Source organism: Talpa occidentalis, unplaced genomic scaffold (assembly GCF_014898055.3).
Source record: "Talpa occidentalis isolate TD23 unplaced genomic scaffold, MPIMG_talOcc4v2.1 talOcc4.2, whole genome shotgun sequence".
NCBI lineage: Eukaryota > Metazoa > Chordata > Mammalia > Eulipotyphla > Talpidae > Talpa > Talpa occidentalis.
The window spans coordinates 39,462,409-39,489,526 of NW_023602073.1; the positions used below are offsets into that span (position 1 = coordinate 39,462,409).

The following is a 27,118-nucleotide window of genomic DNA, read 5'->3' on the forward strand; positions in this document are numbered from 1 at the left end:
CTGAGGGGAGCAGCGGGCGGCAGGAGAGGTCTGCGCGCCATGCGGGACCCTCCTCCGGTGGCCGGGGAGCAGCCGGGGATCGAACCAGCGCCACAGAGGCCGCGGGCAGCTTCGTAACCCAGCGCTCAACCGCTGCGCCACCGGGGAGGCCCTAATAATTAGTTTTTAAGAGATAATTTTCCGTGCCGTTTATTTGCAGTATGTATATAATGTAGTGCCTGATGTACTTTTTTGGGAAATTTTTCTCCTTTTATGACCAGGAACAAAAAGTGAAGGGATGTTAGATCTTCAGCCCCACGGTGTGAGGCCCTTTAACTTCGGCCCCATGGTGTGAGGCCCTTTGAGCTTCGCTGCTTGCCAGTATTTTATCTGGCGGGGCTACAAGGCCTCCTGCAGCAGATTGGGGAACATGAGGAGAAAGCACGTGTGGGAGCTGTGCCAGCCTCCTCCGTCCTTAGCAGGGACATTTCCTTTTTACCTGCAGCTACTCAAGTGAGGTCCCCACGACCAAAATCATCAAGTTGAAATATTTGTCCTTCATTTTTCATACAAAGGAGTTTCACATGCTTTACAAAAAAAGTGTCAGCAAACCCGGCTCTCAGCTGAGAAAGCGCATGTGTGTGGGAACATACCTCAGTATCAAGCAGACGTTAGACAAGAAATCTCAGACCTCATACGAGGTTTTCTCTGAGTGCTTCTTCCTCCAAATCACAGCTTCAGTGAGCACAGCCCCAAGGAAAAGCAGGACAGCCCCAAGGGGAACCAGGACGTCTGCAATGTTGCCCACGGTGGGGATGGAGGACTGAGGAGGTGGCTCTGGAAGGGAAAAGGTGAGACTGACTTTCAGGCCTCAGGCCCCATCCTTCTGGAGGGCTCCAGAAGGGCTCCTGATTCCCCTGAGAAGCTGTGCCCATGACCCCCTCCTTACCCCATCTCAGGACTCGGGGCTCCAGCAGCCCCTCATGCTGCACATGGCACGTGTATCTCTGCTCCTCTCCAGAAGGCACCTCCACAGCTGCCCACTTCTGGAAGGTTCCATTGCCCCCAGGCCGGGTCTCTACCAGCTCCGTGTCCTGGGTCATGTCCTCCCCATCTCGCTGCCAGGTCAGAGTGATGTCCGCAGGGTAGAAGTCCAGGGCCCAGCACCTCAGGGTGACCTCATGGTCAGAGGTGGGGTGGTGGGTCACGAGTGTCTTTGGGAGTTCTGAAAATTTGTACTTTGGGTTATTTTCACAGGCCACTGAAGCAGCCTCATATGACCATCCTGAGGGTGGACAGATAATTGCACTGGGTGGACAGAGTGCAAAACTGGAACACCAGCCTGGCCTTGGAGACTGGGATAATCTCCTAATCCTTGGAAATTTCTAGAATCAGGGTGCAGCAGTTCAGGGTAGCAGGCTGCAGGGCTCTGAGGGAGAGACTAGAGACTTCTCGTCTTGACCTGGATAGAGGCCCAAGTGACTCAGGAATGTTCGAGTCTGAACTAAAACCTCTGAGAACCAGATGTGAGCAAGATATACCTGGCTCACCAGAACACTGCCAGGATCAGAGAGATCAGTTATTTCAGGACTGTTCCTCACCTGGAGAGAGCGCCTTCCTTAATTGTCCCCACGAAGGGCTGGCACTCTAGGGGTCACTTTCGAGGATCTGGACACCCAGGCAGACTCCTCACCTTCTGGGGCCATAGGCGGGTGGTATCTGACCTTGAGCCCACTCTCCTTCCCTGTGCTGGACCCAGCGTTGGCCCTACGGGAGGCCCGAGGCAACTCTTACTTGCACGCAGTGTCCGGTTCCCTTTCTTCAGGTGTCCTTGGAGCCACTGCCCACACTTGTGTTCCAGGCGCGGAGTGTGGAATTCCGAGGCGAGGACTTCCTCCCAGGTCTCATCCTCCCAGGTCTGCGCCTCCATGCCCGCTTTGGTCCTGGTGCGCAGCTCCTCCATCAGAGTGAGGGAATCAACGCCGTCGTAGGCGAATTGATTGAAGCGGCTTAGGCTACCGTCCAGGCCCACTTCACAGCCATCCCTCACCTGCAAGGTGTGAGACCCTGGCCGGCCCCGCCATGTCAGCCGCGCCCACTTAGCACCACCCCCACTTAGCACCACCCCCATCCCCAGGCAAGCACAGCTGCTGGGGATTTGTAATAAACTATCACAGAAACAGGGTAAAAGTTCCAAGGCCTCGAGGGGAAGCTCGGACCCAGAGACTGGAGGGAACCCCTGTCCGTAGGCGGGGATCACACACCTGTTCTGCTCTGGTTGTAGTACATCAGCAGGTTGCTCAGTCGGAGCCTGGACAGGTGTAAGTGGCCCTCGACAATCCGCTTTTGGCTCTCCCAATACTCCGACCCCTCTAGCTGCATCCAGGGCACTGTTGCCTCCATTTTCGGACTCGGGTCGTTGTTGTCAAACCGCAGGAGCTGCGTGTCGTCCATGTAGCCCACGCAGATGAAGCGGGGCTCCCCGGAACCCGGCCGGGACATCGCGGTGTGCAAGAATATTACGGAGTGGGAGCCTGGGGGAGGGGAGGGGTTGAGACCCCAACTCTCCTCGGGGCACCAGTGTCTGGGTCCGAGGATGAAGGGGCCGGGCAGGGGGAGAGAGCAAGGGCACTCGTGAGACTGAAAAAGGGTGGCAGGAGAAGGTCAGGGCACAGGGTGGGTGGAAAGAAGGAGCAGGATACCCCTGCCGGCAGAGGTGTGGGGTTTGATGTGGGTTGAGGAGAGGGCCGTTGGGGGACCCTTCTCGGGTCCTGGCCGCTGCAGGGCGGTCCTCTCACTCCTCCCAGGTCAAAGCCATCCCCTCCAAACTTTGTACTCACCTGCCCAGGTCTCAGTCAGGACCAGGGCCCCAAACAGCAGCAGGAGGAAAGTTGAGGGTGGCATAATCTGGATCCTCCTGGTCTGAGAAGAATCTAAAACCCAGTGCAGACTTTACATCCCAAAAGGCTTGACGCTGATGGACTTGTTCCGACAGTCATGTATTGGAATTAGAACTGGGCGTGTACAGGATGAAGGACTTGGTGCAGCCTGTGATAGAACAAAGTGGAGATGAATATTCCCTGCGCTTGGCTCCCCACCCAAACACTGTCCTGAGAACCACACCTGAGAGCTGGGACTGTGCCCGACCCTCCTGCAGGTGGCTCTTGGCTCTGGTGTCTTTGCTTCTGCATTGAGGAGCCTTTCTCACACCAGTCTCTCTGTACCAGGGTCTGTTTAAATCAGCGGTTCTCAAAATTTTGGTCTTTATGATCTGAATACACTCTCACAGATGAATGAGGATCCATGATAATTTTGTTGGTTATATCCATCAATATTTGCCATGCTAGAGATCAAAAATTAAAAGAAATACTTATTCATTTAGAATGATATTAACAACCCTACATGTTAAAAGAAATAAAATATTTTTATGAAAATATTTTCCAAAACAAAAAGTATAGTGACAATATTAGGGGGAAAGGATGTCCTGAGCAAGCTCCACACAGGCTTTGTGGACTCCACCCCCACTCCAGACCAAAGCCATCAGGACACTGGGAATGACAAATCCCTTTGTCACCAAAGGGAGGGTTGCTGGGACCTGAGGGCGGAGTTTAGCAGCCAGGTTTGTGGGCTTGTGTTGCTCTCTTGGCCTCATGGCTCTTGGCTCTTCGCCAGCTCTCAGCGTGCCCTTGGGATTTCAGGTCAGCTGAACTGGTAGGACAGATTCACAAAATTTTCCCTCTTTTTCTCCCTGAGTTATTCATTTCTTTATTTCCCCTTCTTTTGTAAATAAACCTTTTATTAACCTTTTGTGTGTGCCTGCAGTCAAGCATTAATAAGTCCCTTTTAAGCGTGCAGGTGAGGACCCACAGTCACACAACCCGTTTCATATGGGGGTTGCCCTGTAACAGTTTGGCACAACATGGTTGACCAAGTTACATCCATGGTTGACCAGCCCAAAGTAACCTTCCTTGCGATGGTCACCTTATGTGCACTAGGTCTACAGGACACGTGGTGTAATCTTTGTCTCAGGTCTTGAAAAGTCTGCTTTTTTCCCCCTGTGTACAGCTCTCTCTTGTGTGTGTGTTTTTGACCAAAACATGGATGGCCTCAACCGTGAGCGTAAGCAGTTTTATCCCTAGCTTGAGTTCTTTCAGTTTTTTTTTCCGGCCTTGAGTTTAAGTAGCCTTTTTCCATTAAATATTATCACCAGTTTTATAAATGTAAATAATTTGATAAAACCTGGTATATGGCACATGATTTTACTTCTCTACATATGTGGGTGGTTTACAAGCCATCCAAGCCATCCCTACTTTACAATCTGTGCTTCTGGGTTTTTTCTTTTTTTTTTTTTGTAATGTGTGTAAGCGCCATTTGCTACATTCTTGGTTCAATGAAAGGTAGATGTTCTACTTCACATACTGAGAATATGCAACAACAAATTCAGGCTCTTAACTTAGCTATGCAACAACAAATTCAGGTTCTTGATTAAACTATTAAGAGTATGAGGGATGAAAACCATACTGTTTTTGAGCCAGCTTTTAAAAGCATGCAGGATCAAGCTTTTAAAAGTATGCAGGACCAGCTACAGGCCGCCCTCCATAAATTGGATATGGCCAAATCTTGGCTGATGGCACAGAGAAGGGATAAACCTTCCCCTTCCCATGAGGACTGCAAGAGGGCAGAGTTAGAAGAGGAAAATTATCATTTGTTAAACACTTTAAACACATCAGGACAAAATCCTTTTCAGTGTGACAATGCCACCCCCCTCCACCCCTGCAGACTCCGGAGGCACCACAGCCTTCACTGCCCTCTGGGGAAGAAACTAAAATGGCGTCTCCCCCTACACGAGATGGGGCATCCACTTTGGCAGAAAGAGTCACCCTGGAGCAGGACAGTTTCCTCTTTGCCAGATGCCGATGGGTGGTTTGAATGAACATGGGCGACCTGCTGGGTATTTTTGGTTGCACCATCCTTTTAGCACCACAGACCGGCTACATTGGAGGAGTTCTGTCCCTTCATATGGGCAGGCTCCTAAGAAGATGGCGAACTTGTTTGCGTCTCTCTTCCTCTCCTACTGCCCTAACTGGGCAGATATACAGTCCATGCTACAAACTTAACTGACTGTGGACGAGCAGAGGAAAGCCAGGAAGGAGGCTGGCCACCTCCACCAACAGGATGGAGAATCCCCAGAGCCAGAGATGGTTGTCCCGGTGGTGGATCCTGAATGGGAACCCAACAATGGAGGAATGGCGATGTTAGAGCTCTATAAAAAATGTTTACTGGTAGGACTGCAGCAGGGAATCCCCAAACAAAAAAATTACAATAAAATCTTACAGATCGAATAGGGAGCTAATGAGGATCCACGGAGTTTCTTGAAAGAATTATCCAGACATATACTGACCACACAGATACAAATCTAGAAGCCCCAGATAACACTCTGATCACTATGGTATTCGTTACACATAATGCCCCAGACATAAGGAAAAAGTTAACAAAGGTGGAGGGCTTCCCTGGTGGCGCAGGTGGTTGAGCGCCGCACTGTGAAGCTGTCTGCAGCCTCTGCAGCGGGGGTTCAATCCCGGCCAGCTGGCGAGAATCCCACAGAAGACCTCTCCTGTCTTGCCCGCTGCTCCCCTCAGCAGTGTATTTCAACAGTCTGCCTGTTCCTTTCCCCGCTCTGTCTCTGGTGAATCCTCTCACTCTCCCGCACATCTGGCCTGTACCCCAGTACTTGTAAAAATAAATAAATCTTAAAAAAAGTTAATAAAGGTGGATGGTGTCACAGAGATGAGTCTGTCCTTGGTAGTGGACTTGGCATTTTGGGCTTATAACAACAGAGAGGACAGGAGACCAAAACCTGCAACTGTTTTTGTACAAAGGGAGAAACAGGACAGGATTTCAGGGAAACAGTAATGGACTGACATGTGAGCCCAGGAGAAGTGAATCCCTAGGGAGAAATCAATGTGCTTACTGCAGGAAGGGTTCAATTAAACCAGGGCGTCTTATTACAATATGCAGATGATTTATTGATTGCAAGTCCAGACTATGAATCTTGTCTGAAAATACCATAGTGGTACTGAATCACCTGGCAGAATGTGGCTATAAGGTGTCACCTAACAGATATGTAAACAAACAGTGACATATTTGGGGTTTGAAATTAAGGAAGGCAAATGGAGCCTGATGATGGAAAGAAAATAGGTAATTTCAGCCCTTAAAATCTCTAGCAACCGGTGACAGTTGCGTGGATTTTTGGGTATGGTTGGGTTTTGCAGGATTTGGATGCCTAACTTTGGACTAATAGCAAAACCCTTATATGATGCTCTCAAAGTCTTGGACTCTGAACCTTTGTCTTGGACCCCAGCATGTCAAAAGGCCTTTGATAAAATAAAACTAAAGTTGATCTCAGCACCAGCATTAGGGCTTCCAGATCTTAGGAAGCCATTCAGACTTTATGTACATGAGAGACAGGGGATTGGCCTAAGAGTGCTAATCCAATTGTTGGGGCCAGAAATGCAGCCCATTGTGTATCTGTCCAAACAATTGGACCACACCACTAAGGGATGGCCTCCATGTTGCATGCTGTGGCTGCCACTTGTGAGCTCCTACACAAGGCAGAAAAGTTTACCTTGGGTCAGCCCATGACTGTGTGTATGCCACATCAGGTCTTGCTGTTGTGGAACAGACGGGTGGACTTTGGTTAACCGCTGGGTGAATGGGAAAATATCAAGCATCTCTGTTAGACAATCCTAATGTGAAAATGCAGGTTTCCAATTCCCTGAATCCTGCCACACTGCTTCCAAGCAATGCAGATGGATCTGAGGATGACACTTAAATCCATAACTGTTTAGAAACCATAGACACAGTGTTTGCCAGCCAACCGGATCTAACTGACCAGCCTCTGCCGGATCCAGAATGGGAGCTATTTACAGATGGCAGCAGCTTCAAGGCCGTCGATGTGCAGGATACGCAGTGGTGACACTCAAGAACATCGTGGAAGCCAAGGCTCTTCTGGCAGGTCCATCAGCGCAGAAAGCAGAATTAATAGCCCTGACCCGTGCCTTGGAACTCTCAAAAGGTAAAAGAGTCAATATATTCACTGACTCAAAATATTCTTTCATAATTCTCCACATGCATGGGGCCATTTTGAAGGAGCGGGGACGCCTTACTTCCAGTAACAAGGATGTCAAACACCCATTAGAAATCCTGGCCCTGTTAAAGGCAGTAGCTTTACCATCAGCTGTTGCCGTGATGCATTATCCTGGCCACCAAAAGGGTGGGTCTGACATGGCAAAGGGCAACAGGGCAGCTGATCGGGTGGCTAAGGCCACTGCCCATTCTGCTCTCCAGGGTGCTCTCATCCCTCTTGTGGACCTAACTTGGTATGTCCCTGACTACACTGAGCGGGAGGAGGAGAGAGCTCGTGTATGGGGATTTACTGAGTTTGACCCCAGCTCCACTTGGAGAGTAAAGTCCCATGGGAGATACTCCTCCTGGAGGCCCTGGTATATCCGGTGCTAAAACATCTTCACGAAGGATCTCACTATGGAAAAGATGCCTTATTAGAAACAGTGTGCCCATATTTGAAGGGACCATATTTACACAAAATAGCACAACTGATCACCCAAGGTTATCAATATGTGCCAGAAATAACCCCAAGACTGACTCCCACTCTAAAGTCACTGGGGTTCAATATTGGGGCAAGTGCCCTTTTGAGGACTGGAAAGTGGACTTTACACAAATGCCTAGAACAACAGGCAACTTCAAATACCTACTGGTTTTTGTGGACACGTTCTCGGGATTGGGGGAAGCATTTCCCACCAAGACAGAAAAAGCTTCCGAGGTTGCAAAACCACTGCTAAAGGAGATAATCCCTCACTTTGGGTTGCCCAGCTCCATCCATAGTGATAATGGGCCAGCATTCATCTCTGATGTCACTCATGCAGTAAGCAGGGCATTACAAATCAAATGGAAATTGCGTGCTGCATGGAGACCACAGTCTTCTAGACAAACTGAAACAATGACCCACACCTTAAAGAAAACCTTGGCAAAATTGTGCCAAGAAACAAACCTTCATTGGGACCAGGTACTATCCCTTGCCCTCTTTCAGATAAGAGTGGCACCTAGAAGTGGACTACAATTGAGCCCCCTTGAAATTGCATTTGGAAGACCCTTCCAGGTCTCAGTTCTGAAAGCCAGTCCAGAAATAGCCAGATCACACAATATGTGAAACATATCCAGGAGGTTCTGTCAGTAAACCACAACTTTGTAACCTCGAGGATCTCTATGCCTCCTGGTCAACCATTACATCCCTTCAGACCTGGAGATCAGGTCTTACTGAAGACTTGGCAGAGTGGGGATGCCCAAAACAGCTGTAAGAAAAACATACTGGTCCATATGACATTTTGCTAAGCACACATACTTCTTTAAAACTTTCAGGCATAAAACCATGGATACATCATTCCAGAGTTAAGAAAGCCCCAGAGGGAACTGACCCAGAGACGAAAACCCATTGGTCTTGTGAACCCATGGAGGACCTGAGGTATTTATTTAAGAAAAAGACGAAAACTTAAATGTTGTTGACTTCTTTTTTTTCCCGCTATTGTAGCAGGATACTCAAGATTTCACTATTCTGAAGAAACCCAGAGATGATTAACATACTCTAACCAATCTCTTTCCTTTCAAATTTAGGAGACATGAAAGAATATCTAAAATCATGCAATTATGCTGGCAGTATTTTTTAAAAATGATTTAATTTTATTACAACGAAAGGCCTTCAATTTTGATTTTGGTGTATCCTTTAACTTTTGGGTTTTTTTTTTTAATTTCAAGGGTTTTTTTTTCCTGCTTGTTTTTGTTATTTTGGTCCATGAGTGAAACTGCAGTTGTGTAAGATATCCCACGCGTGATAAATGACACCTAAAGAGCTCTCTGTGTCTAAATGTTGGATGTCTGTATGTCCTTTCTTTGTGTCCTTGTCTTGTTTTCTAGAGGTTGTAAGATTAGTATAAATGGTGCCTATTGACATTGGGGAAAAAAAGTTATGAATTAAAAGCTAAAGGTTATGGTTGATTGTCAACATTGTACTACAGAACTGAGCTGGTGCTTTCATAGAGATTGAATATTGTTGTTGCTGTTGTTTTATAATATTTATGGAAAGCTTCCCAGAAATCTAAATTGAAGTAAAATTTGGTACCCTGTCATTTGCTTGATAGAAGGAAATTTGTGGAACCACAGTAGAGCTCATGAGACACTCCACAAAATTTCTCCCTTTCCTCCTGGGAAAGTCATTAGATGAATGAGTCCTATTTGGTTTACCTAGTAAAGTAAAACTAGAAGGGAAACATTGTCCCTTGGGAAAATGGTAAAACTTTGGCATGTGCAGAAATGTTAACATTGGTTTTCTAAAATGTGTATAAAATTTTTCAGTATCTTGGGCCTCCCCGGTGGCGCAGCGGTTGAGCGCTGGGTAGTGAAGCTGCCCGCAGCCTCTGCAGCACTGGTTTGATCCCCAGCTGCTCCCCGGCCACCAGAGGAGGGTCCCACATGGCGCGCAGACCTCTCCTGCCGCCCGCTGCTCCCCTCAGCAGTGTACCTCGGTCCTTCTACCTGCTCTGCACCCCGCTCTGGCTCTGGTGAATTCTCTCACCCTCCCGCACTTCTGACTGTACCCAGTGCTTGCATAAATAAATAAATAAATAAATCTTAAAAAAAAAATTCAGTATCTGATATGTATGTAAATTGTCAATGTTGACAGTTGCCTTGCAATATTGTATACTTCTATGGTTTGATATCTGCAGAAATTGTTTCTGGAGAAAATAAAGGGAAGAAGGCCTCAATGGATTCCAATTGATTGAACTTTTAGTGGAAATTCCCTACAAAGGACTGAATGTTTTTTTACTGTTTTGTTTGACATAATACTGTTTTGTTTGACATAATACTGGTAATTTTTTTATTTTTGTTTTGATTCAAAGAAAGTTTTCTTGTTTTGACTGACCAGGATCTGCGGCAACATTCCATTTTTTTTTTTTTTTTTTCAGGAGAGCTAACTTGTGTTTGCATTTTCTCTCCCCTTGATACCAACACGGCATGAAGACAGTGGTAGTAATTTTTTACTACTCATTTCAGTGTCTATTTCTGCATAACTTCCATAGGGATTTTGTCTGCTTAAACTAGTAAATTGGAAACGAGTTTCATTGTGTGGCTTTGAGTGGAGTTCTTCCAGGGAGTTGAAATAGCACTGAACCAAGAAGAGGAGAACACTCTGCTTTGTCTGTAGGGCTCCAGAGACCTCCAAAGAAGGTGAGGAAGCTGCCTCCATGGGCAGGACTGGACAACCCAGAAAAAGGAAAAGCTCTGGTACCTAGAGAAGAGGAAAGCCCAGGTGGAGGCTGGCGAGAGCAACTTTGTTCCTGAAGCCTACATGGACCGGACGTCAAGAGTTCACTCTGATTCTACATGGAGTATTCCAACGAAGCCAGCTAAAATTGCTGTTTGGTTATTCTGCTTTGTGGTTTTATGCAAAAATAGGTATAATGGTTTAAAAGTAGATTTAGTTTGCAAATTTTTTGCTATGCTGTTGAAAAAATTGTGATCAAGGTGGAGAGAACTTATTTTTAGATAAGTTGGACCAGTTTTAAGATTTTTTTTCTTCCTGTGATTTTGATATATTTGCTGTCTTGTTTTGCTAATGCTTCCAGATATATTTTTTTTTTCCTTTGGCTTGGACTGATGAACTATTTTCCAGGAAAGGAGGTCTTTTGTTTTCCACAATGGACAATACCTAGAGAGACCGACTCATTTTTCTTTCAAACTGGAACCCTGAAAAGTTTTCACCTGAGACTGTATCCCAGCATCCATACATGTGATCTTCATCACCATGGAAATGGTGGCAAAAAGTGAAAGGGGGGAATTGTTAGGGGGAAAGGATGTCCTGAGCTAATCCCATACAGGCTTTGTGGACTCCACCCCACTCTAGACCAAACCATCAAGACACTGGAAATGACAAATCCCTTCATCACCACAGAGAGGGTTGCTGGGACCTGAGGGTGGAGTTAAGCAGCCAGATTTGGTATAAAACCAGACACGTGGGCCTTGGGTCCCTCACTGGGTTGCTCTCTTGGCCTCATGACTCTTGGCTTTTTGCCAGCTCTCAGCGTGCCATTGGGATTCCAGGTCAGTGGAACTGGTAGGATGCATTCACAAATTTATCTCTCTGTTTTTCTCCCTGAGATGTTCACTTCCCTTTTTTTTGTAAATAAACCCTTTATTAACCTTTTGTGAGTGCCTGCAGTTGAGTATTAGTAAGTCTCTTTTAAGTGCGCGGTTGAGGACCCACAGTCAGGCAACACATTTCATATTGGGGTTGCCTGTAACAAACCCACTGACTCCAAAAAACCCCATCATATGGCACCCAACATGTGCTGCTTCATGACATGGGTAAGATTTCTCCAGTTTCTCTATCTTTGTATTCTCATGAGCTCTGTCTCTCTGAGAGGAGTTGGCGTCCTACATGGACTGAGGGGCTCAGGCCAAGGCTACTCTTTGGCATGTCCCAAAATGTGAGGGAACAGCCTTCCTAGGCCTGACCAGGTAAATGCCTCATGCCTCTCTCTTTGCCTCACTACCTTGCTAATCTCAGTCAAGCCGCCATTCCCTCTCTACTTTGGGAAAAGAGCTGGATCCTGAGTTCTGTCTTCAAACCAGGTCTCGTACTCACCACAAAAAGTAGTGGGCATGGTTAAGCCATGTAAGAGGCCACTAGGGTTGGCTGCCACTTTCTAGAAGACTCCTAAGAAAGGATAAGTTGGTGTGCACCCCAGGTTACCTCTGGTCCCACCAACCACAAGACAGAGGGTACAGCAACACTGGAACTCGCGATAAGCACCACATGTCCCACCCTGCAGCTCTCCACCTTTTAGGACTGTAGAAATGAGACCTGGACCTGCTTTTTACAACCTATTATCTACTGCTCTTCCCTAACTCAAAGCACAAACTTCCACTGCTTCCTTTTCATCGTACTTAACTCCAAGTCAACAAACTGTAAGTAGCCAGTAACCCATCCAGCCTTTTTCTTGCTTAGGTGGAGCTCCCCCTCTCAGAGCTCCCCCTCGAATTCTTGTCTTTTAAGTGCCTTCCTGTGTCACCTGTAATTTGATAGTCTCCTTCTGTAACGAACATATAAAGACTACAAGTAAAACTAAAAATATTAAAGTCCCTGCAAGCACCATGAATGAAAGTAGCTGCATCCACATCCTGAGTGTTAAAGACTGATAAAGCAGAAAGAATGGAGGAGCTTCAATGGCCCCGTGCTACAGGTGCAACAAGTCTGGGCAATGGAGCAGGAATTGCACACAACCCAGAAATCCACCTGGGCCAGGCCCCAGGTGCAAGCAGGACGGCCACTGGAAAAGGGATTGTCCCCTTCTCTTAAGGGAGGATGGACCAGACCCTCAGCTGATGCTTCCTGGATGACAAGTGACAGGGCCCAAGGACGTCATCAGCTTCCCAGCTGACCATCTCCATGGCTCAGTCTGGGGTAACCCGAGAAGTCGCAGGTAAGAATATTAATTTTCTGATTGCATCGGGAGCCACTTACTCTGTACTCACCCAGCATTCTGGATCCGCCTTCCCTTCCTTACAAAATAGAATAGGAATGATGCAGTTACAAATGACTGGTCTCTCAGATAAGAATTAAGAAGTTTGTCTTCCCCCATCTCTTGCAAATTCCCCCTTATTTGACAAGTTTGCCTTCTTTATGACCGGCCTCCCAGATAAGCATGAACAAGTTTGTCTTTCCTGTATTTCTTGCAATTACCCCTTTCTTTGACAGGTTTGTCTTCTTGCATTTGAAGGAAAAGGAAGGCTATCCCTAAGAAGATAATAATAAGTTAAACATCTATGGAAGTTAAACATCAGGTGTTAATAAAGCAAGCTGGCGCCCACCTGAAATCTCCCTATGCCTGCATCAAGAGGACATACCGACCCTGTCCATCTCCCTTTTGTTTTACTCCTCTGTATAAATCCCCCTGACCTCTGCCAAAGAGCAGGACGGTGGTCTTTCAGGCATGAGTCTGCTGCCCTCCTCATTTGTCCACGAATTAAGCCACTTTCTTTTTCCTCAAACTTTGTGTCCTTTTATTGGCTGAGGGAAACTGAGGCTGGTGCTCGGTATCAATTTGGCGAGCCAGCCAGGAGATGGATGCCACTTTGGCTCTCCCAACCCCAACTCTGACTTCCAAGGGATGGAGCAGTTGGCTGCTGCAGCGCACCAAGGCTTTCCCATCCACGCTATTGGAGAGGGGCCTGGGTGACTCAGTTCGCATCCTGACCCTCCTGCTTGGAGGGAGCACCCTCTCTCCAGGAGGATGAGGGAGAGTCCCAGCAGCTGCTGGAGTTTTTCCTCTGGGGAACTTCCCAAGTCCTCCTCGGGAGAGGCACAGCTCTTCTCTGCACCCGGCATTCACCTTTGAGGAGATGGAAATGGATGGAAAACCACAGTCCCCTGGCATTTGGTGTAAGTTCCCCTGGCATGCATGCCCAGACCCTTGCCTTCACACATTTGGGAGGAATCGGAATCCCCCTTGTGGAGGGAGTCCAGTTCCCCTCAGTTTGTGAGGGAGCCTATTATTGAAAGTTCAATGCATGGGGCAGGAATGTGGAAGACCACCTAGAAAAAATCAGACAATAGGGCCTCCCCTGGTGGTGCAGCGGTTGAGCGCTGGGGGCTGCGAAGCTGTCTCAGCCTCTGCAGCGCCAGTTTGATCCCCGGCTGCCGGTGAGGGTCCCACATGGCACGCAGACCTCTCCTGCTGCCCGCTGCTCCCCTCAGCAGTGTACTTCGGTCCTTCTGCCATTCTGTTTCCCTCTCTGGCTCTGGTGAATCCTCTCACCCTCCCGGGCTTCTGACTGTACCCAGTGCTTGTATAAATAAATAAGTCTTTAAAAAAAAAATCAGACAATAAACCTTTTCCCACCCTGCAAACCCAGTTTCCCATCTGACCTCTCCTCATCCTATCAAAGCCTGCCTCCCCCTGGCAACGGGCACAACTGACTGACTCCCACCTTGGGTTCATGTACCTTGCCCTGGGGCACAATAAAGTTTTCTGCCTGTGAAAAACTTGGCCTGGCCCTCCTTTTCTTTACTGCGCTGAGCCTTTCATCTTAGTGCAGAAACCCGGAAGGCTGTGTCCCCTGGCGCCGGGGCCACCTTCCGTTTCTGGGACCTCTCCACTCCATTGCAGACGTCTCACATCCACCACCGGCCTTGATCCTTGGGGTAAGTCATCTATCTGACCCTCCTTTCTGGGAGGCCCTCACCCCTGGTTACCTGGCTCCTCTCCTAACCCCCTATCCTGGTCGACTGTTCCATAAACCATGAGCCTACATTAGTTGACCCCCATTGCACCTGGTTCTGGATTTGGGGATGCCCGTCTAGACCAGATGTCCCATACAGGTGACAACTGAGTGGTGGAGACGTCCCTCTCGCTTATCTGCCCCCATTCCAAAGGCCAGGACCAGGTCATGGGATGCTGCGATTCCGGGTCTGTACCCCTATAGGTCAGATCAGGTCGTGGGATGCTGTGTTTCTGACTCTGTACCCCCATTAGTTCGGTAGAGAAGCCAACTTAGCCATGGGGTCCACAAATTCTATGCCGAGCCCAGCCACCCGACTATGATGCCTTCTCTCAAAACTTGATCTGTTGGGACTAAGGCCAGTTATACGCCCTAAGTGCCTTATTTTTTATTACAACACTGCATGGATAATGGCTCTCACTGGCCGGAATATGGCCTTTCGATTTCACGGTCCATGCAGACTTAAACAATTCTGTCATCGCAATGGAAAATGGTCAGAGATCCCTTATGTCCAGGCTTTATTTCTCCTGTACTCCCATCCCTCCCTCTTGAAAACCACACTTTCCAAGTCTCGAGACTGCTCTCACTCTTTGCCCTCTCTAGACCCCTCTTCGGCATTCTCTGATCCTCTGATTTTCTGTCTTCACCTCCTTCAGCTCCCCAATCCAACCCCCTTTTTTCACCTCCAAGCCACCACACCCACTCTCATGATTGTCCTCTTCTCTGTCTCCTTAGGGAAGTGGCAGGGACAAAGGGAGTAGTTAGAGTCCACATTCCTTTCTCTCTGTCTGATCTCTCCCAAATTGAAAAGCATCTCAGTTTTTTCACTAATGATCCCATTACCTACACCAAAGAATTTTGTTATCTTACCAAGCCTATGACCTTATGCATCATGATTTACATACTATTTTCTTCCACCCTGACCCCTAATAAAAGGGAACATGGAATAAAAGACTATGACCTTATGCGTCATGATTTACATACTATTTTCTTCCACCCTCACCCCTAATAAAAGGGAATGTGTTTTTTTTAAAGGTTTATCTATGCACACAATAGCTGGGGTATAGGCCAGAGGCATGGGGGTGGTGTTGAGAAGATTCACTGGAGACAAATCGGGGAACAGAATAGGCAGATTGACCAAAGTACACTGCTGAAGAGAGCAGCGGGCAAGATAGGTCTGCTGCACCATTTGGGTTGCTCTATGGCTGGCTGGGGACTGAACTCGTGCTGCAGTGGCTGCGGACATCCTCACACGTTGCGTCTTAACACCTTGCACCACCAGGGAGGCCCCTGAAAGGGAACGTGTTTTTTGGTCTGCTCAAGACCATGTAGATCAGGTCCACTTAACTGATGCAGTCACGCCCCAGGCTCTGAAAGAGTTCCCCACCAACAGCTGGGGTGGGACTACCAGACTGACACTGATGCAGGCCACCGGGAGGGCTCACTGAGACCGCTTCATCACCTGCCTCTTAGTCGATCTCCGAGCAGCAGCCCATAAGGCAGTTAATTTTGACAAGCTTCTAGAGACCACCAAATTCTCCTCAAAAAATCTGGCCACTTTCCTGAGCTCCCTCACTGAGGCACTCTGGCGCTATACCAGGCTTGACCCTGACTTGCCTGGAGGCACCATAGTTCTGGCTCCCATTTCATATCCTAGTCACCCCCTGACATTGACAAAGGCTTAGGAAGGCTACGGACGGTCCTCAAACCCCTATCCGGGATCTACTGAATATGGCCTTTAAAGTATTTAATAACTGGGAGGAACAGGACAGGATGGATAGAGAGACCTGTAGTTGCCAGAAGGCTGAGCTTCAAGCTCAGGCCCTAGTAGCTGCCTTGAGGCTGTCATGCCCTGCTCCTCCAATGAACGCAGCACCCGCTGCTTGACAGAGGTCAACAATGGGCCCCATGGGCCCCAATCAACCACCCCAGGAGCCTGCTTCAAGTGTGGCCTGGAGGGCCACTGGTCCAGACAATGCCCCAACACCCACCCTCCATCAGGACCGTACCCCATCTGTGACATCCAGTGTCACTGGAAAAGTGATTGACCCTTTGCACATGGCCATGGTGGGCCAGTCCTTCTAGCCCCTGCAACCCTGCCACCAGCAATCTTGGATTTGGTGGCTGAGGATTGAAGAGGCCTGGACTCATTGACCCTGATAAACTTTGAGGAGCCCAGGGTAATGAACAATGTAGCAGGTAAGTCCTTCTCCTTTTTGGTCAACACAGGGGCTACCTTCTCTGTCCTCCCCTCCTATTCTGATCAAACTTACCCTTCTCAGGTCTCAGTCACAGGTGTTGATGGCCTTCCTTCTCAGCCCAGGACCACTGGATCCCTTCAATGTCAGCTTAATTACAAACCACTGGTCCACTCTTTCCTAGTCATGCCCACATGCCCCACCCCTTTATTAGGACGGGATCTGCTGGCAAATTGGGAGCCGCGATCTCATGGTCTCCTGACCCGGCAAAAGCTTTCATCCTCCCCTTGCTACCTGACTGTGATCCCCAAACCCAGGACACCCCTCTACCACCAGACCTAGTTAACCCGCAAGTATGGGATGTCTCTACCCCAACTGTTGCCACCATCATACCCCAGTCCTCATTCACCTCAAGGATCCCTCTTCTTTTCCCTCTCGCCCCAGTTTCCTATTTTTCTCACCGTCAGGGCCTCCAACCCATCATCCAACGACTCCCAGGAAAGGGACTCCTTACTCCTATCAACCCGCCCTGTAATACTCCCATTCTCCCCGTTAAAAAGCCTGACAGTTCTTATCGCCTTGTTCAAGACCTTTGCCTCATCAATGAGGCAGTGGTGCTTATCCATCCCGGAGTGCCAACCCCCTACACCCTCCTATCTCATATACCATCTTCTACCACACGCTTCTCTGTCCCTGACCTCAAAGATTCCTTTTTACCATCCCTCTGGATCCTCAAGGTTACTTCCTATTTGCTTTTACTTGGGAAGATCTGGACACACACACCTCCCAGCAACTGGCCTGGACAGTCCTGCCTCAGGGGTTCCGGGACAGCCCTCATCTGTTCGGTCAGGCATGAGCTAGTGATCTCCCGTCATGTCATCCTCCACCCCGCACTCTCCTCCAGGATGTCGCTGGCCTCCTCCTCTGCAGACCTTCTCCGCCACAATCTCAGCAACACACTGCACAACCCCTCACCTTCCTGCGCTCAAAAGGATACCGTGTCTCCCCATCCAAAGCCCAACTTTCAGTTCTCACAGCCGTCTATCTGGGTCTTCGACTAACTCCTTCCTCCAAACAGCTGATGGTGGGCCACAAACAGGCCATCAGGGGCCTTCCCTCCCATGAATCGGCAGAACAAACCCTTTCCTTCCTAAGTTTAGTCGGATTTTTCCGTCATTGGATCCCTAATTTTGCTTTCCTAGCCAAGCCACTGTACGGGGCAGTAAAAGCTGCCCTGAAGGACGTCTCCAATCCCCCGGGGAGGTCTGCAGGGCCTTCCTTGTACTCACACATATCCTCCTTAGGGCACCTGCCCTTGCCCTTCCTGGCAACCTCGCCTTAGAGCCCTGGTGGCAGCTCTACTCATCTGGGAACCCCTCAAACTTACTCTGGGAAGACCTGTCCAAGCATATTCCCCGCACCGCCTTCAGGCCCTCCTGTCTCCCCACCCGCTCTCGACTCTCACTCCTGCCCGCTCACAGGACTTCCACGTGCTCTTTATCGCAAACCCTCTGGTGAGTCTCACTCAGTTAAATTCTCTCAACCCAGCCCCTCTTCTGTCTCTGGCCCCCCTTCTGCCGCTCATTCATGCCCTGATATCCTGGTTGAAATGCAAACCTCCAGACTGGGTTTGGCCGACTCCCCTTGGTCAGATGCCTACTGGGCTCTGTCTGTAGACGGCAGCTCTTGCGAAGGTGCGCGAGGTCAGCGGAGGGCTGCCTAGGCCATCGTTACCCTCAATCAGGTCATCGAGGCAGGAAAGCCGCCCGGGGGAACCACCTCCCGAAAGGCAGAACTCAGAGCACTTCCCGGGGCCCTGACCCTCAGCAACCATAAGAAAGTCACCATCTATACGGATTCAACATATGCCTTCCTTATGGCTCACAGTCCTGCTGCGATTTGGCAGGAAAGGGGGTTCCTCTCCACCCAGGGGTCCCCCATCATGAACGCTAAACTTATCCTTAAGCTTCTAGTGGCCCTGCAGCTTCCAACTGAAGTTGCCATGATCCTCTGTGAAGGACACCACACGGACAATTCTTACGTGACCACAGGGAATAACAAGGCTGATGAAGCAGCACGGGCTCCCACCACAGGCTGCAGACCCTGGTCCTATTCTCTCTTTATCTATCCCCTCCATCGCTCGGACTTAGGAGCCTAATGAACACCTCATGACAAAAGGAGGAACTGAAATAGCCCAGGGCTGGATTATGGCAAATAACAAACTGATCCTACCTGCCAAACAGGCGGACTTGGTCATTCAACAAGTCCACAGTACCCTCCACATCGGGCCGTGCCCACTTACCCAATTCCTGAGTCCGCTCTTCTTCTACCCCTCCTTGAGTGCAAAATTCTGGTAGCTATGTTCCCATTGTCAAACCTGTGTTCACATGTCACCTCATGGGGGAGTTCGCCCACCTTCTTTTGCAGCTCACCAGCTGCGTGGACACTTACCCGGACAGGATTGGCAGGTTGATTTTACTCACCTCCCAACTCACAAAAAGGTTAAATATCTGCTAACAATGGTTGATACGGTGACAGGTCGGGTCTAGCCCTTCCCTGCAGCTAGAGAAACGGCTCAGGTTAGGCTCAGGTGGTAACCGAGGCCCTTCTAGCCACATTATCCCACGCTTTGGCCTCCCCACCTCTCTACAATCTGACAATGGTCCAGCTTTTATCTCAAAGATTACTCAGCAGGTCTCCGTGGCTCTGGGTATCACCTGGAAGCTTCACATTCCCCACCACCCGCAATCCTCAGGGAAAGTGGAGCGCGCCAATGGGCTAATCAAGGATCGCCTGACTAAACTCTCGTTAGAGCTCCGTAAGTCTTGGGTTCAACTTCTCCCACTGGCTCTCACTAGGACACGAGTCACTTAGAGGGGACCTCGTTTCATCAGCCCCTTTGAATTGATGTACGGCCGCCCCTTTCGCCTTAACTATGACCTACCCATCCAACCCTCTCCACTTTATTGGTTGTCTCCCTTACCTCTCCCTACTCAGGCGACTGCTCCGGGAACAGGCAGCACTTTTGTCCTGGCACAAAATGCTACTGTCCAGGTCTCCCAAGATATCCTTCACTCAGAACAAGTCCTACAAAACCAGCTGACATCACCAGAAAAGACCAAACACCCTTAACCTGGATCCATATAATCCAAAACCCTATAACCTTCCTAATTGACTCTTTCAGGACTAATACCTCCTTTTGTTTCCTCTGCACTTTCCTTCAGAGGCCTCTACTGGCAGCGGTTCCAATTACTCTCAATACCACTACGGCCAAGATAACAGATGCTGCTTGCCAGACTCCCCAACTCTCAGTCCCCCTCGGACTCCAATCACAGCTACTCCTGCTAGCAAAGTGACACCCTTGTTGGTTTTCATTCCTGCACTTCTAACATTTCCGTTACTTCTGTGCTCCAAACAAGGGGAAACTTTTTCTAGTGCAATGGCTCTCTCTCTCAGTGTATTAATTTTTCCACTCCAGGCCCATGTATCCAAGTTCTGGCGGTCCCACAGTTAACTCTGTACGGACAGTCTGAGCTAGGGTGGTTACTTTCACCTCACCAGACTAAGCGGGTGAACTTTCTTCCAATCATGGTTGGAATCAGCCGTTGTAGCTGCAGGTGTGGCAGGTGGGACCCTGGGACACAGTCTTATTTCTGCCCAGGATTTTTATGAATGAGTAGATATCTCCTTAAAAAAAAAAACCTCTGTGTCTTTAGCATCACTACAAAGACAGCTCACTTCACTTGCACAAGCCACTCTCCAAAACCGGTGGGCTCTGAACTTGTTAATGGCGGGTACCTGCCTGTTCCTCAGGGAAGAATGTTGTTACAATATCAGTGAGTCAGGGATTGTAGAACAAAATGTGGAAGCCTTCATGAAACTACGCAAAGACGTGGAAAGGCAAAGCGGCGGCTCTGACTCTCCACTGACATGGTTTCAAAATCCTATAGTCTCATGGCTCCTCCCACTCTTGGGGCCAATATTAATAATAACCTTGTTTTTTTTTTTGCTCCTTGCCTCTTAAAATTCACACAGGCTTGCATTTGGGAAATGTCCCGTACCACCTTTAACCAACTCCTTCTCCACCCATATTCTCACGTCCCTGAAGAAGACCTTCATAATTAGGCTTGAGTTCCCTCCCCCCCCCCCCCCCTGCACCCAGTCTTCTCGAAGTAGCCAAAGAAAGAACTATCACCCCTTTTCCTATCAACAAAAGGCTGGTATGAAAGGTCAATGCAGGGGCCAGGACTGGGGAAGCCCACATACAAACAACAAGATGGCCCTGACCCCAGTACCCCTGATTCCATCAAACCGAAACTGAAGCCATAAGCAGGAGAAAAACAACTCGGCTCACAAAAAACAACTTTGTTCTGTCTAAACCCGTTTCCCGCCCAGCCAACCCAGTTTTCGCGCCTAACCTCTCCTCACCCTATAAGAACAACCCTCCCCCGGCTGAGGGCGCGGCTTCCCTGACCCCCACGCTGGGTCCGTGAACCTCGCCCAGGAACACAGTCAAGTTTCTGCCTGTTAGAAACTGGACCTGCTCTCCTGCTCTTTACCGCCGATCTTTCACGGATTAGTTTACACTTCTGCTGAAAGGAGTAATAATCCTATGAGGATACTTCCGATGAGGTATCAATGTACCCAAATTGACTCAAGTTTGCTTTTCACAATGAAAAACAATTTTATCCGGTTTCTTAGGAGTCCTCTTAAGGAGAGATGGATCAGCCGGGCAGCGGGGAAATGCCGTGAGTAAGACCTCCCGTTAAAAAACAAGTTACTAGGGGGGAAAAGCAGCAGGTCCCTGTGAGAACCGGGACACGGAAGATAAACGGGGGACTCTGGCAACTGGCGAAGAGGAAAGTTGCCATAAAAGAGGGCGAGAAGAGAGGAAATCTCGGAACCCTGCTCCCCTCCCCCACCCACAAAGTCGGCGGACCCCGACCAACAGAAAGGAGGAAAAAAAAAAAAAAAAAAAACAACGAGAACAAACTACAGATCAAGCGGGACAGCGAGTGGAAAGGAACTACTGCAGGCACCACACCCGGGAGCGCGGACTGTGGAGAACCGCGCGCTAATCACCACAGAGGTGATCCAACGGCTCCGGGCGCCATTAGAGGAAGACAAGGACTCGGGGGAGACCTGCAGATAGCCCCGGGCCAGCCGGTAAGTTTGTGCGGAGAAGTGCGCGCGCTGGGAAAGCACACGCGGATCGTGGCTGCCCAGGTCCCCGCGCCCGCGACCCAGGTTCGTGGGGAGACGTGCGGGAACCTTCACTGAGGTGAATGACCCTCACTGAGAAATCAAAAACCAGGCGCCAGGTACGGGAGTGGAGGGCAAAAGGCACCATTTCTGCCAGCGTTTTGGATCTGAGAGCCCTGGAGCTGAGACCTAGAGCGCAGAATGCAGGGCGCGGGATCCATACAGCTGCGGGCACACACCGGGTGAACACGGGGCAGACACAGCACCCACCTTGAGCAAGAGCCCCTGTGTTGAGGTGCTTCCCTCCCCTCCTCGGTTTCTCAGAGAACCACTGGGAAAAAGCACAGGCAGGCAAGTATGGGTCTCTGGCGCCACCTAGTGACCAGAACAAAACCACTAGCTGATTCCCTGATGGAACTGGGTAAATACAGAGGGAGGGAGCTGTCAGGGACAGCACCCAGCAACACAGCATCAACACCCTGGTGCAGTTTTGGCAGAGAAATGAATCAGTAACACTGGAAGAGAGGGAAGAATGGGGAGGAGAGAGAGAGAAAGGGAGCAAGGGGAGCCTTTTAAATAATCCTAACGGGGATCTGAGGCTAGTGGGATTCTGTGTCGGATCCGGTGTGGTGCTTAGTGAGGAATGACCAATGTGACATTGGGATCATCCATCCTCTACTGGGTCTCGGCATCTCCTCCACTGCTGAGGGCGGGGCATGATGGCCGGAGCTGCTGGGAGAGCAGCCCTTCTGTGCAGCTCCTGCACGGCCTCTAGATGATGTATGTGCCCAGCTTTTCGGAGACTGTAGTCCCTCATATGACAACGATGACGACCAGACTTATTTTTCCAACTGGCAGATGGACTAGTCCCCTTATGTGGTCTGGTCACCAGTTTATCCTTCTGTTACAGGGCAAGGATAGGGACACGCCAGAACCCCCAAACCTGCCTGCTCTAAATAGGTTCTGCCATCTGCCGCATCAAGACAAAACATAGAAGACCTTTAATGGAAAGGAACTTTAATACCACTAGTAAACAATACAGAAAAGACAAAGAATACAGTTTCCAAATCAAGTACCCACGGTTTCCTGTCCCCTCATGGGTAAAAGTCCACCCAAAAGGGACTGGCCCAGAGCAAGGCCCAAAAGCCTGACACAAGTCTAAGGCCACCCTGTTACAGAAGGGGGAGTTGTGCCCCAGGGAATACAGACCTTCTTTCTCTGATTACTCTAAAGCTCCTTTAGTCTCTTTGTTACTGGTTAGTTCTCAGTGTGTCAGTCACTGACTGAATGTCTCTGTGCCCAGAACTGTCTGTGTCCCAACCCTTATCTTTTTTTCCTTTATCGTCCTTTTCCAGGAATGTCCTGTTTCTCCTAGTCCTGGGGTGTGTGATTATCCCCTTTGGAATTTGTTGCCCTTATCTCTGGAGCCTCCTTAACTCTCCTGAAATCCCTGCACTGCCCTTGAGGCTGCCTGATTATCCCTAACTTGCCCTGGGACTCAGTAACAGGCTGCTCTTGCTCTCAGGACTATTATGTTCCATTCCATGTGCTGTAAGTAATTTTGTAACAGGGTGGTCCCCAGGAAAAGGGGAAGTTCCAGGTTCCCTGTCAACTCAAAGGAGGGTAGAGCTGAGCAGGGAGGAGAAGAAGCTGCAGAAGAGATTGAGAAGGAAAGAAGCAGGATGGAGCCAGAAGGAGACCTGGAGGAGGCACGTGGAGCAGAGAGACACGTGAAGAAACTGCGCTTGCCTTTTGGTCGTGGACTGGGTGACACAGATGTGGGCGAGAGACCCGTGGGGAGGTTGCAATGGCAGCTTTTGTCTTGGTTTTTCTCTTTTTCTTCCAGACTTGCCTGTGTCTGACCCTATTCTATGGGTCCCCGTGGGAAGGTGCTTCAGACTGTGACAAGCCTTTGGGCCCTGCTTTGGGCCAACCCTGTTTAGCTGAACATTTACCCACGAGGGGATGGTGACTTTGGGTGCTTGGTTTGGAAACTTTATTCTTTCCCTTATCTTTGTTGCACACTAATTGTATTTAAGTTCCTTTCCATTAAAGGTCTTACATGTTTTGTCTTGATGTGGGGATGGCAGAGAGATGGGGGAGACAGATTGTTAAGGGGAGTCCCCCTCCTTATTCAGAACATCCCCCCTCAGTTCCCCAATGCTGGGGTGTCAGGGAGGTGCAGGGACCAAAGATGAGAGCAGAGCAAGGCCTGTGCCACCCTGGAGGACCATCCCTGGGGACTGATTCTGGGGTTCCAGGGCCTCCCTGCCTGCAGATGGGCCAGAGTCAGCCCTGCTCACAGCTCCAGGACAGCTGTGGATGGCAGAGAGATGGGGGAAGACCTAGTTAAGGGGAGTCCCCCTCCTGTTGTGATGCCGATGTGCATTACTCCTCTTCCTTTTACCACCACTTCCTCTTGGGAAGACGTCCAATGGCGCCTTCCTGGTCCCTTCCACGATTGTCTGGCATGAGATATTCTATTTTGTTTTTAAGATTTATTTATGCATACAAGAGCTGGGGTACAGGCCAGAGGTGTGGTGGGTGAGAGGACTCACCAGAGACAGAGTGGGGAACAGAACAGGCAGACTAACTGTTCTGTAAGGGAGCAGCGGGTGAGACAGGAGAGGTCTGCTGTGTCATGTGGGTTTCTTTCTGGCTGGTGATTGAACTCTTGCTGCAGAGGCTGCGGATTGCTTCATAGTGCAGTGCTTAACCCCTTACACCACCAGGGAGGCCCAAGCACGAGATATTCTAGATCTCAGAAACAAACTTCAGCAACAAATGGCTTGACTCCAACAGGAGGCAAAAAAATGCCACCTTCAGCCATCTAAATGATGTAGCCCACTGGCTAAATCCAACAAATTGGTTTTCAGGTCTCAATATCAGAATATGGGTCATGACTGGATTGGCTATATTATGTATTTCGTGTTTTCTTTCAGTGCTAAAGGCCCACTGTCCCTTGTTCCGGGGACCAGACAAGCTGAGGCCAGGCTGACCCTTGTGCAACCATTACAGTATCAACCCCTTCCTGTGCCTCCTGCTGACTCCACTCCTGATTCTGACCCGCCATAAAACAACAGGGGAGGAAATGTGGGAGATGGATTATTCTTTCCCTTGACTATTTTGTGCCTCTCAGAATATGAACACGGAGAGTTTGAGATAAGGAACCTCTCAGGGCAAAAGTTCCTGAGAGTCCTGTTTCAGCATGTGCTGGAAACAGCAATAGATGTTGCGCTTAGAGAAGCAAACCACTGACTCTCCCTCATTTCCCAGCCTTGACTGGGCCAGCTGGTTACGAGTCCCCCCACACTTGTGCATCCCCGTTTGCCTGCTGTTTCTTTGATATTTTTTATTTTCTGTTTCATTCTAAATAAAAATGAGACTGCCCTTAGAGCTGGGCTGCCCCTTTGTGGTGTGGTCCCTCTAGGTTTCTCAGTGTTCTGCACATGGACTCTGAGTAATCCTTTTTCATGCCACCGCCACACATCGTATCAAGACATGAATTCTTTTATGAATATTTTCAAGCACACAGAAAAATGGAAATAACAGTACAGAGCACACCACCTGGATCCCAGCATTAGCATTCGCCACATTTGCTTTATCACTTATCTTTATCCACAGACCCGTCTCTCTGTTCATCGTCTTATTTTTCTGATGCATTTCAAAGTTAGTTGCACATGTCAGCACCTTTCATTTCTCAACAATAGAGCATTCCAATTAACAACTAGAGCTCAAATTGGGTTAAGAATTTTCTTTGAGATAAAACTTTATTTGGAGAAATGCACAAACCTTAAGTATAATGTTAGAGGAGTTTTGACACTTGTCAAGAACTTTTTGGACATTATTCTTTTCTTCTCTTGGAAACAATGAGCATTTGAATAATTTAATGATGTGTTACACTTAATAATATAATTTATCGGTCCCCCCATCTTTTGAGTAACTACCACAGTCCAATCTGAAGCCTCCCCGGCCCCTCCATTCTCAGCACGTCCCGGTGACCACACTCTCCTTGGAACAGAGTCCATGCCTGATTCATCTTCATAGTTATTTATTCTTATTCTATTTATTTGGATAACTTTGATTTTTCAACCATATATACATTTTTTAGGGGTTAGAAAACTCCACAATACATGTCATCACCCCATATAAATTGATATATCAATATATGATATGTTATTCATCTTTGATCTTTCAACAAATAAGTTGATCTAATTCTCCTTTTTCCTTTCATCCATAAGACTATTAGTCAATCATAAGAGCAGTTTAGCTGTTTTCATAATTTCACAGCCAAATATTACCATATATATCTATGGTAAGTATTTTTTATTATCATTTTTATTATTTTATTATCAGTTTTATTATAAATCTTGTATTTACAAGCAATACCTGAAGCATAATTTCATCAGAGCAAGAGATGGTCATTTCTTCTAGAAAAACAAATGTCTGCAGTTAGATGAAGACAAGGAAATAGGGCCTCCGTGGTGGCCAGGGGTTAAAGTGTCAGCCCTATCAAGCTATCATCAGCCACTGTGGCATGAATTGGATCCCTGGCCAGGGAGCTGACCCACATGGAGCAGCAGACCTCTTCTGTCTCACCCACTGCTCCCCTCAGCAGTGTATATTAATAGATGTACCTGTTTTGTTCCCCACGCTGTCTCTGGTGAATCTTGCCACCTCCCTTACCCCCACACACACCTCTGTCTTACACCCCACTTCTTGTATACATAAATAAACAAAAAATCTTTTTAAAAAGAGAAGGAAATAATAATTTTCATTTTATAATTATCCTGTATGTAGTCACCCAAGTCACATCAATTCCTTTATGAGTGCTACTTTAACAAGTTATTAACATCAAATAAGCCAGAATCCTTATAGCCTTAAATTTCAAATCAATCATCAACTTTTCTTAGTTATTTGAAGACATAAAACTAAAAATAATTTCATATAATAGCATGCAAACTACATACCTTTGTAAAGTGATGGAATAGTCAAACTATTTCCTAGGTTTTAGCTGAAATGACCATCAAGAGTGCTCAGATTGTATCCAGCTTGTTTTTGGGTAATTTGCCTCCTTGAGCCTAAGCAGAGGACAATATTAAAATCCAAAAATGATCTTCACTGACACTCTTTAGGCCTCAAATGGAAACAAAAACACCCCCTATACAAAAAACTGGGCGGTGGTTTCCATGTCATTTCCTGTGGTCTGTGGTTTGTTACTGCACATTCTAGAAAAACAAGTGTGTTACTTTGTCTCGAGATTCTTTCTCCCAGGTTTAGGAGATGCTCCCTGCTTTCCTGAGCCTCCCCGTCCAGGACCCCACAGCTCTTCACACTGGACAGAGTGGTCTCTGTCCACATCCGTGACTCGGGTCATGGTTTTGCAT

General features: G+C 48.4%; 1 protein-coding gene across 3 annotated transcripts; it reads right to left on the reverse strand.

Moving 5' to 3' along the window:
- LOC119251229 (patr class I histocompatibility antigen, A-2 alpha chain-like) lies at positions 1-26,880 on the reverse strand. 3 transcript variants are annotated; one of them, XM_054698555.1, is made up of 7 exons: positions 26,702-26,880; positions 3,103-3,322; positions 2,820-3,027; positions 2,244-2,513; positions 1,774-2,046; positions 929-1,204; positions 1-816 (listed from the first exon to the last, which is right to left on the reverse strand). In XM_054698555.1, the coding sequence occupies exons 3-7, from the start codon at positions 2,881-2,883 to the stop codon at positions 665-667; spliced, it is 1,035 nt and encodes a 344-aa protein (XP_054554530.1). In that variant the 5' UTR covers positions 2,884-3,027; positions 3,103-3,322; positions 26,702-26,880; the 3' UTR covers positions 1-664. The 3 variants fall into 3 exon arrangements, with proteins under 3 accessions (XP_054554530.1, XP_037374527.1, XP_054554529.1); XM_037518630.2 differs by lacking the exon at positions 3,103-3,322; XM_054698554.1 differs by lacking the exons at positions 3,103-3,322; positions 26,702-26,880 and adding an exon at positions 22,002-22,116.
- Positions 26,881-27,118: the final 238 nt, after the last annotated feature.